The sequence below is a fragment of the Leptodactylus fuscus genome, chromosome 4 (genome assembly GCF_031893055.1).
Source record: "Leptodactylus fuscus isolate aLepFus1 chromosome 4, aLepFus1.hap2, whole genome shotgun sequence".
Taxonomy (NCBI): Eukaryota; Metazoa; Chordata; class Amphibia; order Anura; family Leptodactylidae; genus Leptodactylus; species Leptodactylus fuscus.
The window spans coordinates 146,122,533-146,140,087 of NC_134268.1; the positions used below are offsets into that span (position 1 = coordinate 146,122,533).

Below are 17,555 nucleotides of genomic sequence, written 5' to 3' on the forward strand. Positions count from 1 at the left end.
TTTTTTTAAACCGGACAGAGTACTGCATGTCCAACTCTGTGTCTGGTTTAAAAAAACGGTTTAGCCACGGAGCGCATAAAACGCTCATCGGCGCACACGGCCGGAGACTTTTCAAGCCCATTCAAATGAATGGGATTGAAACATGCCAGCAGGTTTCCGTCTCCTGCCACTGTTTTGTGCAGGAAACGGAAACCTGCAGAACGGAGTACGTGCACAGATGTGAACGAGCCCTAACTCTTCACTGTCAGAAGGGCGTTTCTGACAGTCACGGGTGACATCATCAGAACATCATGCATTTGTAAATGAGCTAGTTAGGTCCCCTGAAGAGGGGTGTTCATTCACCCAGAAACGCATAGGACTTGGTAGGGACATTTGTGTTAAGGTCAGCTTGGGACTGCCCTTTTTAGGGCGGGAGCAAATTTGGGGCACAGGGTGCGTACCCTAGGTTCTAATACGGACGGCTTTGTGTCCTAGCTCCAGAACAGCTTGAACATCGATTGCTGCAACTGTGGGTAAGATCCAAACAGATTTTGTGATGTGTGATGCGATCTGATGAGATGTGTTGAGATTCCAAACGGAGACCAGTTTGCGGACCTAAGTAATAGGGGTCCAGATATACCTTTGTGTTACTAATATCACTTGACGTGCTTTTGTCTATATGCTTACATGGTGGTGTGTAGAAAATGTGTTTTTATGAATCCTGACACAGCTGCTTGGGATATTTAAATAAATGCTACGTTTTATTATTGGGGAAACAGTGCTATATTTGTATATTTCGATTTCTGATGTAGTTTGATGTGTGCTGAAGTGGATATCACTGGAGCCCATCTTTGAAACCTTGCTGTAATGCGAATGCAATAAATAGCCAATATGAGGTCCTAAGTGGATGTGCCAGCTCGGCAGAGCCTCTCAAAGGAGGTCGCAGTGGATACTTGGGTGCAGTGAAAAGTATGCTACATGTACTAATGGTTCTGAATAAAGTGGTAATGCACCTGTGGCTGGAGGGAATCTGGCTGTCAGAGTTGGTCAAATGTACGAACAGTTCATGTGATACAGTCAACAATATCAGCTAAATGGAAGACCTCAGTAGCCTGCCAAATTTGTGTAATATTGGAGTGTAAGCCCTCTGGGAACAAAGCAATATTTTTAGTTTTAAGTTTATTACCCTGATTTAAAAAAAATACATTTTCTATATGTATATATATAGCTATATGAAAATTATGGTGCACAAAAAAAAAATAATTAAATAATGATTTATAAAGAAAAAAAAAAGATACACCCAGCCCATGCACAGATTGGAAAAAAGGGTCAAATTGCTAATTGCATGCTAAACTTGAGGGACCCAGGTAAGGACTAAGGCCTGGTTCACATCTACATCAGTAATCTGTTCGGGGGAGTCCGCATGGGTACCCCCCAAACGCACTACCGAACGAATTGGCAAGTGGTGTGCAGTTAAAGCACACAGACCCCATAGACTATAATGGGGTCTGTGTGCTTTCCGCACGGAACATGGAGACAGAAAAGTACTTCACGATCTACTTTCCTGTCCATATGACTTGTGTGCAGACCGTGCGGAAAGCACATGGACCCCATTATAGTCTATGGGGTCCGTGTGCTTCCACTGCACACCGCTTGCCAATGCTTTCTGTAGTCCGTTTAGAGGGGGTATGTACACTCACACAGCACTGCTGCATACATGAACACACCCTCAGCCCTGCTGCATACATGTACACTCATAGCCCTGCTGCATACATGTACACTCACACAGCCCTGTTGCATACATGTACACTCACACAGCCCTGCTGCATACATGTACATCACACAGCCCTGCTGCAGACATGTACACTCACACAGCCCTGCTGCATACATGTACATCACACAGCCCTGCTGCATACATGTACATCACACAGCCCTGCTGCAGACATGTACACTCACACAGCCCTGCTGCATACATGTACATCACACAGCCCTGCTGCATACATGTACACTCACACAGCCCTGCTGCATACTTGTACACTCACACAGCCCTGTTGCATGCATAGGTTGGTGAAGCAGAGACTGCACTTCCCCCACAGTCATCTAAGAGGCTGTAAGCTGCTACTTACAGTATGGGGCAGTAACTCCAGGGGAGGCCACGACTACAAGTACCATAGATGACCAGAACGCTTAGTATCTAGGTCCCTGCTAAGTGAAGGGAAATACGAAAGACAAAGGGAGCACCGAACACACCTATGTGTGGTCTGCGCACACATCCTATATACACACGGCTATTCTCATACATAACATACACACACGTGGCTTTCCATGAACAATACACATACACGTGTATACACATCTCTCCTAGACTCCTCCCAAACATGTCACGTGATCCTGATGTCACGTGAGGGCCTTTTGCTCAGTGGCTTCAGCGGTCATGTGACCACACTCTTCCTTATCATGGCGGACACACAGGGACTCTCTGGCTCTACAGATCAGGTTAGCTGCTCTCTCACATTACGTTTGTGGTTGTTCCGTCCATGTATTTTTCCAGGACAGACTGGCTTTTCCGTGTAAGTGACAGTGGCGTATCATATTGGTACAAGAGCCGGCGCAGGCTTATGAGGCTGCTTAGTTAACCTCACAGCTGGGCACTATCTGCAGACATTATGTCGTCTCACTGGGCCTAGGCTGTGTACCATTGTGTGAGATGTGTGTAGTGCAGTGGTGCTACTGTGCAGAGAACCAATGGCGGCTCCATGTCCTCCTCTATGTCTGTGCTGCTTCAGATCCATATAGTGACCAATCACAGCAATGCTTGTATTTCTTAGCTTGTGTACGAAGTAAGAGCTATATTGTGATTGATTGGCTGACTGCTCTGGTTTTTATTAGTCCTGCAGAACTGGTGCTATAAGGCAAGGTTATACTGCGCCCAGTCTTCATTCGGGGTTTCCGTCCATGAAAAGTCCTGTAGTACATGTGTGCTATGTCGTATATATGTATACCTACGTTGGGACAGCAAGTTTAATGGAGGGGACTGCAGATCAACTTGGAACAAATCTAACCCACTCTTGGTTTTCTAGCATTAGACATTACAACAAACTCTAAGACGGAAATAACTTTCCCGACCATCAGGGCCCACTTGAGGAATTGCCACAAAGTCTGCAACAATGTAGGGTGAATTCACATGTAGCAGATTTGTTGCACAGATTTCTGCAACCATTTTGTTAATCAGAATTCAGCCTGAAGAAACCATATACTTGCCGCTGTAACAATCCCAACTGAATTTTAAATGATTTTTTTTTTAGATTTTTTTCAGTTTCTCTTCATTTGCCGCCGTGCGATTTGACCCTAACTGGGCTGATAGATTAGCCCCAGTTGCTGGTGGAATGCAGAATCCTATCATTTACAAAAAGGATTCCAAACGGTTACACAGCTGATAGCGAATTTTTTTTTTTTTTTTAAATACAAATTAGGGGGAGTTCACACTTATGCCACTGTCTGCCTCTTCTGATACTGCTGAAATTGCAGGAAAAACTGCTTGGGGATGGCTTGCATACAGTCACTTTAAAAACTCATTGATTTCAACGGGTTTTAAAAGCAAACAGTTGGTGTCTGTATGCCACCTGTCTACGTGAAACAGCTTTTTTTTGCACTTACACAAAGCCTTGCATTTCTGACTTTTTGTCTGTGCAAAAAAATAAAATAAAAATGGTTTCACGGTGGAGAGGCTGCATACGGACACTGGTGGTTTGGTTTAAAAACCCATTGAAGTGAATGGGTTTTTAAACTGACTGCTGGCACGCTGTTTTTCCTTCAATTTTGGCGGAATCATAGGGGGTGGTAGGTGGTGCAAGTATGAATGCACCCTGAGTCAGTTCAGTGGGTGTCAGTTCAAAAAAAACTGACAGTTTGTAATCTGTTTTTTTTTTCTTCCCTTTTTCATTCTGAGCATGTGCAGAGGGAAAAACTAATTGCAAAACAGACACAAACTGATTGCTATTAATTTTTAAGGGGAGGTTCACACACAGTCCTGCATAGCCGACTGTGTCCGGCAAAAAAAAAAAAAAAAAAAAAAGTGTTTCCCTGCAGACAGGCAGAAGACTCACACGGGCAGTCATCTTACAAACCCATTCAAATGAAGGGATTTTAAAAAACTGACCGCCAGTTTTCCATCTCCTGTCCAGTTTTGCGAGGCAGAAGACTGAAACCGGCTGGATTGGCTAAACCGGAGACCGGTTGCAGATGTGAACCTGCCGTAATCAGTTTGTAATCCATTTTCCATAGACTTCAATGTTTAGAAAAAAAAATGGATTGGATGCTGTCCATCTGGAATCTTTATTTTTAGTATGGAGACAAAGTCCTGCAAGTTCTATGTTTCTCTCCGCACAAAAAGCAGAAACCAGATGGAAATGGCACAAATTGATGCATGCGGATTACTTTTAAGGCCCCGTTCACATCAAATACCGATTTTGAACGGATTTGCCAAACGCAGATGTGAACTGGGCCTACTGTAGAGCTGAACTGTGTCATCTAGGGGCCAGAAGTGGAGTTGTATCATGGCAGCTTCCATAACTGGGTACACAGCTGTGCATACTGTCCCTGCCTTCTCTATCAGAGGTCCAGCTGAAGCAACAGTAGACCCCCTGCTTTCACAGCTTCACAGCTGCTTCTTAAAGGGGTTGTCCCATCTCAAGGATCCTATCTATACTGGTATCTTATGTAAATTGAAGCCTTTTTCTAAATATTTTGCTTTAGAAATTCTGCTTTGTTCACCTGGTATGTGACCTTATTCCTCCCATTGTTTACACAGCATTGCTATAACCACAGACCTGGGAGATAGGACAAGTGACACCACTTAGTGCCTTTACTTGAAAGGATGATCCTTTTAGATAATTGCACTCTGTTGATAAATCCTGATCTGTAATCTCTCTAAGTAAACACACAGATAACAGCCAAGAATCTGCAGATTATCTGACCTGCAGAAGCTGTTTGTCCAGTTCAGCAGGAGCGAGGGGGGAGTGTTTTGCAGTTTTTTGTCAAAGCCAGAAATAGATTGAGCAAAAGATAGAAATATAAGAGCTTCCTATATATTTCCCTTTCCATTCGTAGCCATTCTTGGCTCTGGCTCCAAAAACTGCAGCAAAATCTGCAACAAAAAAGCTGCGTTTCTGCATTGTGGGGCCTTAGCCTTAAAGAGTTATTCCTACCTTAGCAAATGGCTGCTGAGATGGGAATAACTGCATTGATACTCTACATTGTTATGGTAACTCCCGTAGAGGTGAATACAATCTATAGAAACAGCATTGTTAAATTGTTCTATGCTGTTTCCATAGCTCATATTCTCCTCTGTGGCAGTTAGAGAAACACCATAGTGTAGCACTGCTCTGCTGTTTCCATAAGCCTCACTGTAGGGAGCTGTTATTTCCATCTCAGGAGTGATTTGTTGAGATGGGAATAGCCCTTTAATTCTGGTTTATATGGCATCTGCAGTTTGCATATACTAGACACTACAACATAAGCTGCAAAATACTTTTCAGTCAGAGGTTGAACAAATTTTTTTGTGGTAGTGTAAAAATATGGCTCACTGAACTCAATATATAGTCCCCAATTGTGCAAACAAATAGGCAGGTAGCGGCCTATTTACCTACCTCCCAGTGCCTGCTCATTGCCTCCCCCCACTTCCCCTTCTACTATAGGAAGCGGAGGGCAGCTGTGAGCAGGACCGGGCCCAGGCCGTGATATATTTTGGAAGAGATTGTAAGCTCTTGCGAGCAGGGCCCTCAGTCCCATTGTGTGAAATGACTTTCTTTGTTATGTATCTGTCTGTTTGTATTTGAACCCTACAAATTGTACAGCGCTGCAGAATATGTTGGTGCTATATAAATAAAATTTATTATTATATTTTGGAAGTCGCCCATAAGGAAAATTTTTTTGTTACTTCCTGCGAGCTTGTAGTGTAAAAATACTCCTATTGGTTAATTCACAAGTATCGGGTTGTGAGCAGGTTTTCTTTCTTATAGCGGCATTTGTCCTATGATATGTGACACACATCCTTAGCCCCCGAGAAGCCTTTTTTTTTTTTTTTAAACTTGTCATTGTGATTCATTGCAACAAGGGCTTATCTTGACTGACTTTCCATATGAGAAACCCATAAGTGAACTAGTAGATTGAAAAATACCGTATTTTTCGGACTATAAGACGCACTTTTTTTCCTCCCAATATGGGAGGAAAATGTGTGTGCGTCTTATAGTCCGAATGCAGCGTGCGCAGCGTCTGTGTCCCGTCTGTGCGAATGAAAAGAAGAGCAGCACGGTGCCTGCCTGCTCTGCCCCTCCTTCCCTGTCTGTGTCGCGTGTTTGCAGGAGCGAGATCTGAGAGGCAGGGAAGTAGGGGCGGGCCAGACAGGTGAAGGAAGCGTGGTTTCAAGCTTGCCGAGAAAACCACGCCTCTTTCACCCGTCTGGCTCGTCCCTCCTTCACTGCCTCTCAGATCTGGCTCCGGCAATGAAACCACACAGACAGGGAAGGAGGGGCGGGCCAAACGGGAGGAGGAGGCGTGGTTTTCTCGACAAGCTTGAAACCACGCCTCCTTCACCCTTCTGGCCCGCCCCTATTTCCCTGCCTGTGTGGCATCATTGCAGAAGCGACATCTGAGAGGCAGTGAAGGAGGGACGAGCCAGACGGGTGAAAGAGGTGTGTTTTCAAGTTTGCTTAGAAAACCACACCTCCTTCACCCGTCTGGCCCGCCCCTTTTTCTCTTCTTAGGGTGCATTCACACTGAGTAAACGCTAGCTTATTCTGAACGAAAAACACGTTCAGAATAAGCGGCGTCTAAAGCAGCTCCATTCATTTCTATGGGAGCGGGGATACGAGCGCTCCCCATAGAAATAAATGGGCTGCTTCTTTCACTCCGTGCAGTCCCATTGAAGTGAATGGGGAGTGCCGGCGTATACGGCAAGCTCTGCTCATGCCGGAGCGTACACGCCGGCACTCCCCATTCACTTCAATGGGACTGCACGGAGTGAAAGAAGCAGCCCATTCATTTCTATGGGGAGCGCTCGTATCCCCGCTCCCATAGAAATGAATGGAGCTGCTTTAGACGCCGCTTATTCTGAACGTGTTTTACGTTCAGAATAAGCTAGCGTTTACTCAGTGTGAATTCACCCTTACATAGCTTCACTGCAGGGTGTCTCTTTCCATCCATGGATGAGATTAGATAGAATAGACAGATAGATAGATAGATAGATAGATAGATAGATAGATAGATAGATAGATAGATAGGAGATAGATAGGATAGATTATATAGATAGATAGATATGTTCAAATCACCCCCATAGCCCTACAATACATATAAAACAAAAACATTACTGAGAAACACATACACATTTGGTATCCCTGTGTCCGAAAGCCCCTGGTTCTATTTACATTGGTGAAATATTATATTATTAGGTTATTAAATATTTCACCAATTTTTTTTCCTTAAAAATTTTTTTTTTCCCTATTTTCCTCCTCTAAAACCTTAGTGCGTCTTATGGTCCAGTGCGTCTTATAGTCCGAAAAATACGGTAGTTACTGACTCTGACTTACAAATAAAACATTGAACAATTTTTAATTATATTATACACTTATATTATTGATACTGTATAATTAGATGCATAGTTTGATCCATATTTACTTTCATATGAGTGTAAGTCACTTGACTTTTATCATGGATAGGAGGAGCTTTACTGCTTCTGACTGACTATGGCTGTTAGAAGTTCCTGAAAAAGTCAGAGGAGGAACAAGAGTCTGAATTTGGCTGTGGGAAAATAGGAGTCGGGTCAGAAGTTTGGCCTACCGACATCACAGCCCTGCTCTTTTCAAACGTCTGTCATGGACAAACATATGTAAACGCATAGGGGTAGATTAATTAAAGGGGTCATCCATTTTATAATGGCCTTAGGATATTAAAGGGGTTCTATCATCACATTTTAGTGTTCTGAGATAAAGATATGCCTGAATAGCCTTTAAAAAGGGCTATTCAGGTGCTGTTAGTAGTTTTTAAAAAGACCTCCCTGTTTTTTTTAAATTACCTTTGAAATGGTTATGTAAATCACTGTCTTCGTGCATGGTGGGCGTTGCGTGCGCTCCCCAGTGTCATCTTGCTTTTGCTGCATAACCCCTCCTGCTCATTCTTCTTCACCGCCTCTAGCTTTGTCCTTCCCGGCGGTTTCTATTGAAATTTTGCACATGTGCAGTAGCACTCCCTGTGGAGTGCTACTGCACACACTACAGCGCCAGCTCACAATGTTCTCTATAGGAAAATAGCTCTGGAGGGAGCGCTACTGCACGGCGCAAAATTTCAATAGAGACCGCCGGGAATGACAATGCTGGAGGCAGTGAAGAAGGAGGAGCAGGATGAGTTATGCAGCAAAAGCAAGATGACACTTTAAAAAAAAAAAACAAAAAAAAAACGGGGAGTCTTTTTAAAAACGACTAACAGCACCTGCACAGCCTTTTTAAAAGCTATTCAGGCATATCTTTGTCTCAAATCACTAAAATGTGGTGATAGAGCCCCTTTAGAAGTTTGAGGGTTTGAAACCTGGGACAACTGCAGATCATCTGCTGGGCGTTCAACTGCTCACTTGTCATACAAACCATAGCTGCGAGTTTTCAAAAAGTGTGTGGGACAGACGTCAAGCTCAATATGAGTGCCTAATTCATTGTGACCATTGTAGTATGAATGGCATAAATCTATGCCAGCTATGAAATGGCACAGAATTCTGTGGAGGCGCATGGGGAGGTGAAGAATGAGAAGGCCTCCACCTCGCATTGAATCCAGTAAAACCTGGGCTGTTGCAGACATTAGCAGACTGATCTTTGGTGAATTGATCCTTCACAAGAGGCCGCTGCTACTACAACTCCCATTATCCACTACACATTATCATGATTAAGCGGTTATAGGACACTACATTGCTCTGCAGTCTGCCATTGTGGCTCTGGCATTGTATCCCAACTGTCACCTCAAGCTCAGGACAGGCCTAGAGTGGCTCCAATCTCACTTTCCCTCAGTGCAGGACTGTGTGGTTGGCCATGTACTGGAGGACCCTGTGCAACAGGGTAGCGAGCACTATCTTAAGTAAGAGCCATGTTGCTGCCAGCTCTGGCAGTGTTCTCCACCCTGAATTACCGAGACCATTTAATTACACATTCGGCTACTACTTTCTCTCATCATCACTGTGTCCGCTCAGGGTCATAATGTTCCTCCTCTGGTGCTGTCAATCCCCCATTTCCACCTACAGTGAGACCTCACAGTACCGTTACACCGCTGGGTTTCTTTTTTCCGCTAGCGGCGGGCTGCTGCTAGCGTAGAAAAAAAGTGACATGTCCTTTCTTCAGGCGGAAGCCGCGGCGCACTGGTTCACGGTTTCCGCCTAGCGGCAGCACCCTCCTGTATTGGCTTATTCATTTGAGCCGCCTACGGAGGGGAAAGCCGTGACCGCGATGGTCGTGGCAGGCGGGTTTTGACCAGAGAGAGACGCGGCTCGCTGCATCTCTCTCTGTGTCAAAACCCATGTGGCCCCCAACTTGTGAACTAGCCCTAATAATTCTGTTAATACACACAATATTTTTTTCAGAGTAGACTTGGCTGTAAAAATGAATGTCTATGGCGTGACGCACCCACTGTGTTCAGTAACAAATGAATATGATAGCTCTGTCTGATTTATGAAATATTTTGCGATTAAGTTTGTAGACTTGTAATCAACAGAATAAAAGGTAATCCCAAAGCAAAAGTATAACGTGAACATCTGCACATCTTCTGTGTTTCTGCTTACCAGTACTACTGCAAAATACTGGCATGTGAAGGAGACTGTCCGTGATGTCTTCCTAGTAGAGATAGTAAGGGAATTTCTTATGCCAGTCTTATGCCATTCCTCCACTGGTGTGAGATGCGCCATAATTAGGAGGCTTTGACCTCTTAGTAACTGTAGTGTTTTTAGGTGGTCTGGCACATTAGAAATGTATACCAGTCAGGGAATGACATAGACTTCAGTTATAACTTGTGCCAGTTTTTTGTAAAGCCAAGGTGTTCACATCCAATTAGGACTGGGCGATTGTGACCTAAATCAAAATTAATCAATTAATTGGGCATTTTACCTTGATTACAATTAATCCTGAATGTTTAGGTCATCCCCCTTTAAAACGTGCACCTTTTTAGGTATGTGTTGGGCATAGCTCACAAGATTCTTTTCACAAGGTTTCCCTGGTAGTTTTGCATGGACTGAAGACGTCTGAACCAGAACTGTTGTTATACTGTTACTCACCTCTCCTGGACTCATACATGAACCAAAATAACCGATATGCACAAAATCACGTTGGTTATCTGGATTCACAGTCAAAGGTGGTAAATACGTCAGAAGAAAACAAAAGCATTGATTATGACAGGAAAAAGTCTTGCAAACTTTCAAAAAAAAACAACCCTGAAACCTGATCAAGCTGATGCAGACTGATGGCAACTGAATCGATGGGTGTATAAAAGGATCAATTTCTCTCAGTTTTTCTGTTACTCTAGGTCAGTGATGGCCAACCTTTTGAGCTTGGTGTGTCAAAATTTGTAAAAAAATAAAAACCATAACTCGGGTGGTTTGTCTCGTCTAGAAAAATCCATAATTTTGTGATATTTGTAGCTCTAATAACAAAAAGTTTAATTTTTAGTATATGTACTGGGAGAGAGTGAAGGGTGTGGTCTGGGAAGACAGGTATGTCCCAGGCAGCTAAAGGGTGTTTGGTAAAGACTCACACCAGGGAGGTCAGCTGACTAATCAAGGCCTGATAATAGTGTGTGAGTGAGTGAGTGTGTGAGTGAGTGAGTGAGTGTGGCACCACACTGACAGAGCTGACCTGTTCAGACTGGACCTCCAAAGCAGGTACTGTGCCACCTGTTGTTATTGCCAAGGTGGAAGACTGGTAGCCAGTCTCCTGTATAGTCAGGGAAAAGTTTCCTTACGTTTAAGTTAGTTTCTCAGCCGAGAAGGATTTTGTTTATTCTGTGCCTCTGAAGAGGCAGTGTATGCGCTACAAGTGAATAAAGCCTAAACTTGTGTGCAATCCAGTGTGTGTCCCTGTTTTCTGCACTGCTACCGAGCATCTACCTGAGCGATTTCCCCACCATACTTACATATTTACCTTCCCACTAGTGACTTTTTTTTGTTGCTGAATTTCATTTGCTAAATCTTCAATTGAACGTTGTTGTTCCACACACTTTAAGACTAGAGAGGTCTTGGCAGAGTCAACTGTTTCTAATGGGGTGTTCTCTTCCCCTGGTATTGTTGAGTAGTAACTGTGGTGGGTTCGCTGGCTGCAGGGTGAAATTTTTGTAGCTGCTTTAAGATAATTGCTGGGGTGTACAGAGTACACACGCCTGAGATGACTCTTAAATCCCCCTGCAGTCACTGGAATAGACTTTGGTCCAGCTGTCTGCCACTGACAGGGAAACTTTGGGACACCGTTCTAGTGTTCCCAGCTTTCTGGGTGTAAGTTTCTGGGAGCTCTGGCTTCTTTGCCTAAAACTAACACCAACTTCACTAATGGAGGTAAGATGGCTGCTGTTTGCGCAGCGCTGTCAGCAGGAAGTAGGAGAGTTGCTCACCTCTAGATGCTACCAGCTTGTCACCTGTGACACGTGTGTCATGGGTTAGCCATCAGGGATCTAGGTTCACATTAGAATTGCCTTTCTGTTATTCTTGTCTATGGACAGTGGGATCACTGTAATAAATTATACATGGAGCCCGGTGGACCGCATTGACCACAGTGGAGTTCATCAGGTGTTCGTCGTTTTAAAACTGAGCTCGGCAGAGGAAAGCATCTCCAGACTTTTTTTTTTTTTTTTTTTTTTTTTTTTTGGGGGGGGGGGGGGGGGTGGTATACCGTATTTTTCGGACTATAAGACGCACTTTTGGGGGGAAAAGAAGGGTGTGTCTTATAGACCGAATGTGGCGCCTGGCACCCGCCGTAATAGAGAGACGGATGCCGGCAAGGGATAGACGCCAGGGCCTGAGACATCGCTGCGCTCCTCTGCCCTGCATGAAGCCAGCGGCGGCAGGGGCGATGCTATTCCGCTCCTCCGTCCCCCCGCCACTGGCTTCATGCAGGGCAGAGGAGCGTAGCGATGTCTCAGGCCCCGGCACCTGTGATGGCGTCTATCCCTTGCCGGCATCCGCCTCTCTAGTACAGCGGATGCCGGGTCAGTATCGGTGGACCCTTCTCCCCCAGGGCCGGTCCCCACCGGCCCCATACCTGTGAAGTTGCAGGCCAGCTCCTGCGCGGCAATATCGCAGGAGCCGACCTGTTCGGGTGAGAGCCGGGAGCCTAATGAGGCTCCCAGGCCTGTCACTGCTGTATTAGTATTGCGGCTGGTCTCTATGACCAGCCGTAATACTAATAGACAGAATGTCCCATAGACGGTAATACAGTTGTATTGCCATCTATGGGACTTGCAATCAAGTGATCGCAGGTTCAAGCCCCCGGGGGGGGGGGGGGAATAAAATAGTAAAAAAAAAAAAAAAAAAAAAAAAAAAAAAAGCTTTAAAAATATGAAATAAATAAAAGTTCTAAATCACCTCCTGTTCCTAGAATATATATATAACAGTAGAAAATCATATATCATAAACCACCGTTTTGTTTTTTTTCAATACAAGGTGATCTAAGCAATAGATATTCCCCAAAATGGTATAACTAAAAAGTACATCTGGCCCCGCAAAAAAAAAAAAAAACACTCTATGCGTCCCCGTACAGCTGCAGGGTCACCTGTCAATGTGGCCTTGCAGCTGTTGCAAAACTACAACTCCCATATATTAAATATTTTACCATTTTTTGCTTCAAAAATTTTTTTCCCTATTTTCCTCCTCTAAAACCTGGGTGCGTCTTATAGTCCGAAAAATACGGTACCTTGTGACAGTCTCATGTGAATGTAGCCTAAGTGTGGTCTGTTCCATCAAAGACATGTTAGAATGGACTGAACATCAAAGAAGTCACGGTACCTTTGTTATTCAGCATTGCAGCTTCATTATCTAGGAAATTAATGTATGCAAATTATGTAAAAAGGGCTATTGGGGTGTTTATTTTTTTCGGGCTTTGTTCTGTGCTGTAGATTACTTTCCCTAACTGCTGACAACGATCTCCAGTGAATGTAATCTACAGCAATGAGCAAATCCTGGGGAAGATAAGAAACTTCCCAAAAGCCCTTTTTCACCTAATGTGCATAAGAATAAAACAGCAATTTTCTCAGTATTTGAGCGACAATACTGTATTAGACGTATTTAGAAACTGTGTAAAGAGCACTACAAGGTACTGTCATTATGATTTTTTTTTCCCTGATTACTGTGACTTTTTTGCTTGATGACAGACTCCCTCTTAGGGGGCGTTCACACTACCGTCATTGTCCGACAGCTAGTGTCCGCTGCTAATGTCCGTTCAAAATCTCGCACGGACATTAGCAGCGGACACTAGCTGTGTCCGTGACATTTTTCATTCATTTAAATGGCGATCGGATGCATTGTTTTGCACTCCGTGCCTGTCCTTCGCTGTCCGTTCCTAAAGATGTCCCACTTTTCAAGCGGACAGAAAAAAAACTACGTCGGGTTTTGCTGTGCGCTTGAAAAGTCGGACATCTTTAGGAGCGGACACTTAAGGACAGTCATGGAGTGTAAAACAACACACCCGATCGCCATTTAAATGAATGAAAAATGTCACGGACACAGCTAGTGTCCGCTGCTAATGTCCGGACAAGGTTTTGAACGGACACTAGCAGCGGACACTACCTGTCGGACAATAACGGTAGTGTGAACGCTCCCTAAAAGAGGCCTTTCACCAACTCCAGTTCTTAGCATATTTTAATAACTGCCTTTTCACTGATTCTGGTACAGTTGGAATTTTCCTTGCCCATTCCTGAGCAATCAATGCTTTTATCTTTGGTGCTGATCAGCTATTTAGACTCTGTACCGCCAAGAGGGCGGTGTCGTACAGGAAGCAGACAAGGGGTGTGATTCTGAGCTCTGACACTGACTGCCTCTGATAGGAGCTCTGAATCACACATCCTGTCTGACACTGCCCTTCTGACATTACAGAGCTTAAAGGGGTATTCCCATGACGCTTGTTCACTAACCTGCAGGTTGTTGTGGTCTGTTCACTTCCTGCTTTTCTCAGCACTTAGGTGGGCGGGGTTTCAATTGCACGAGATTGGTTGTAAATTAATTACCACAGTGTGAAGCTGATGTAGCAGAGCTTGATTTGAGTCAGTTTGCATTACATACAGAGGTAAGGGACTCCCTATCTCAGCCCTTATCAGCCAAATTCAATTAAACCGACTGAGAAGCTCCAGCCCCCCCTCCCCCTGAAAGCAGTCAGCTACATCACTTGACAAATGAGCAGATAATCTCATAGAAACGGAGTGTAAACAATGAAGTGAATAAATTAAGATAGCGGCCAAACAAAGTAGTTTTGATAAAGCAATGCATTTAGGAAAAGTCTTAAATCCACATAAACTAGCAGTATAGATAGGATCCTTGTGATGGGACAACCCCTTTAAAGGGATTCTATCATTAAAATACTTTTTTGTTAACTTAATACATGTAGGAATTGCCTTAAAGTCTATTGTTTTCTTACCGTTATTATTCTAATCCGCGCTGCTGTTCCTGAGAAATTTCTTCTTTCTTCCTTATGTAAATAAGTTTTCAGACAGTACTGGGGTATTGGCCAATCCCCCCCCCCCCCAATGGAATACCAAACGCAATTGCGAGCGCTGTGCAGTAAAAGCACACGGACCCCATAGACTATAATGGGGTCTGTGTGCTTGTCACCAGATCTGTGCACAGAACATGCAGACCGGAAAGTGGTTCACAATCTACTTTCCTGTCCGCATGATTCGTGCGGCAAGCACACGGACCCCATTATAGTCTATGGGGTCCGTGTGCTTTTACTGCACAGCGCTTGCCATTGCATTTGGCATTCCGTTTGGTGGGTCCCCATGCAGACTCCCCTGAACGGATTACCAAACGCAGATGTGAAGGAGGGGTAAGCAGAATGATTGACAACAAGCAGAGATCTCCATAGTATATTGGAGTATTGTCTAACTTCATTAAACAAAGTATTGTATACTATTATAATATTTAGATTTATAATATATATTAGTATACAAACCTTTGTCTCTCAGTGGTTGTATGAAACAGGACATTATTGCACCGGGCGAAAAAGTTGTGCTCTCAGTGCCTGTAATGGTGATGTGGATTTAACCAGAACTTTTTTTTTTTTTTTTTTAATAAATAATATGCCGAGTTATGAGGAACACTTTAAAAGCATTGCCCTTAAAGGTGATTTACGCAGTCGCCTGTTTAAGGGTACAATTGCTTTTTCACATCAGTGTTAATGGTTATAGAGGTAGACTTCATTCGCAAACATTGATAATGGTTATACATGCAGGCATCATACACACATGTTGATAATGGCTAAATATGCAGACCTCATTCATAAACATTTCTGTGCACTTATTCTGAGAATTTCATATAAGAGTTTAAAGGCCATGTGCCATTCAGTGTGAGCTATTTGTAATAATAGGAGCCATCTTGAAGGGGGAACATATTAGAGTGCTTTGCTGTAAATTCGTGGCATAGCCCAGGACTTCAGTATTTTTTTTTTAAATAAACTTGTTGTGGTTGGTGGTTAAGGTGGGCACTTTTATAATGGCTCTCCAATCTAGCAGAATGCCTTATAACTGGTGTAGTCTCAAGGTGAATGTAATAATAACTCCAACATATCTCTTAGAAGCGTTCCATTCTGTATATTGCGTGTGACAGCCGTTGACCTGACCATTCAGCTCTTGTTTTCCTACATTAAGTGAATGTGAAGCATTGAAAATGAATACATTTGTGTGTGATTTCATTAGTTGTATAGGGGTTGATGGCCTACTTGGCTCTGCTGACCTTTCGCTATTGTCGGAAACCTACCATTACACTGACTCCAGTTCTTAAATGTTTTGTGATCTCCCCAGCTTTCTTTACCGTGCTTCACAAATATCCAGCTTGTGTTAGACATTGAAATAAACATTCTGTTTCTTCAAATGGAAACGCACAAGCTTAATGCGTCGAAGATTAAGGTATCCATCCCTCCGGAGGAATATCTGCTTTCCCTGAGGAATCGTTAACGTTGCAATATTGCACATTTTGGTGCGCTCTTGCCTCGCCTTGCTTTTTTGTTAGTGCATCATGCACTTTTATTCGGCATGATCATAGCTTTTAAATGTAATGGACCACATTACCAGATAGGACAAGTACCCATCAAACGCATTTTTGCGCTAATGCACTTTATCTGACATATTTCTCTATTTAAAGCTCCTGAATAGCCTTATAATCTGAGTTTGCAATACACTGAAAGCAAGCTCCACACCTTCCTTCATCCTTTTAACAAGCACCTTAAAATTTACCATACATTAATAGGTTTTGAAAGTCGAGAAAAATGCAGAAGAAAGGTATTTTTATATGGATACTCTGAGGCATAGTCTCTAGTGACCTGTATATTTCAGCTGTGGATATTGGCTTGCCTTCCCTAATAGTTTTGTTTCACAGCAAGCTGTTGTATATTGTAAGGGAACAGGATGGTGTTTGTATTGCTGAAAAATTCTTTCTTCAGAGCAAATTTGGCACTGACCAGAGTAGAACTGTGACAGATTCCTCACTGTGCCATTGTCCTATATATGCCTATTTGTTGCAAATAAAAAATACATGTGAACAACTAGTCAGCTCACTGCCTGGGTGCAAGGGCAAAGAGTAACCCTAAAAAATGAAGAACCACAACAGAAATCAGGAGAGCTGGCAGCCCCAATGTCCAGGAAAAAGCAACACCTTTATCGGAAAACAGTGATCTTTCGTTTCTGCCAGGTGAGCTCTCCAGTGGGGTTGAGCCGATCTTGAGCTTTCAGGATCGTTTTTAAAATCCGATTTCTGATCATTTTCCATTCAATCCCAATGCAAGTCTATGGGATTTTTTAATAATCAAAGATCAGATTTTTAAAACTATCCTATTCACTACACAGCATGGAGTCTAAAAATTCAACGCTTTAATTGTTGTACTCCACGCTGTGTAGTGATTAAAAGAAAATCATCTGGCTATTTAATCACCCCCCCCCCCCCGGTGTCCACTTACCCGCACAGAAGTGCTGCCGCCGGTCCAGTCCCCGCTGTTCTCGCTCCTCTTCTCACCTCGCTGCCCCTGCTTCCCAGGTTAGTGTTACAGACCTAGGAAGAAGGCGGGGCTTGTGGCTTAGCGTGTGGGCGGGTACTGGGAGGAGAGCATTCACGTCTCCTCGCCCTGTACCCGCCCACACTCTCCTAAGCCACAAGCCCCACCTTCTTCCTAGATCTGTAACACTAACCTGGGAGGCGGGGACAGCGAGAAGAGGAACGAGAACAGCGGGGACCAGATCAGCGGCAGCGCTTCTGTGCAGGTAAGTGTTAGCTAATAGAGATGTTAGCTAGTCTTCCATTAGAATCAATGGACGCAGCCCGTGCGCAGGTAGTTAAGTGGTCGGGCACAGGCTGTGTTTCG

At 43.8% G+C, this 17,555-nt stretch overlaps 1 protein-coding gene across 1 annotated transcript in view; it reads left to right on the forward strand.

Annotated features, from left to right (window-relative positions):
• The first annotated feature begins 2,408 nt into the window (after positions 1-2,408).
• VPS41 (VPS41 subunit of HOPS complex) overlaps positions 2,409-17,555 on the forward strand; it is a 192,154-nt gene continuing 177,007 nt past the window's right edge. Inside the window, exon 1 of the mRNA XM_075271178.1 lies at positions 2,409-2,475. Within this exon, the coding sequence (XP_075127279.1) occupies positions 2,437-2,475 (39 nt within the window). The 5' untranslated portion in view covers positions 2,409-2,436. The remainder of the gene's footprint in view (positions 2,476-17,555) is intronic.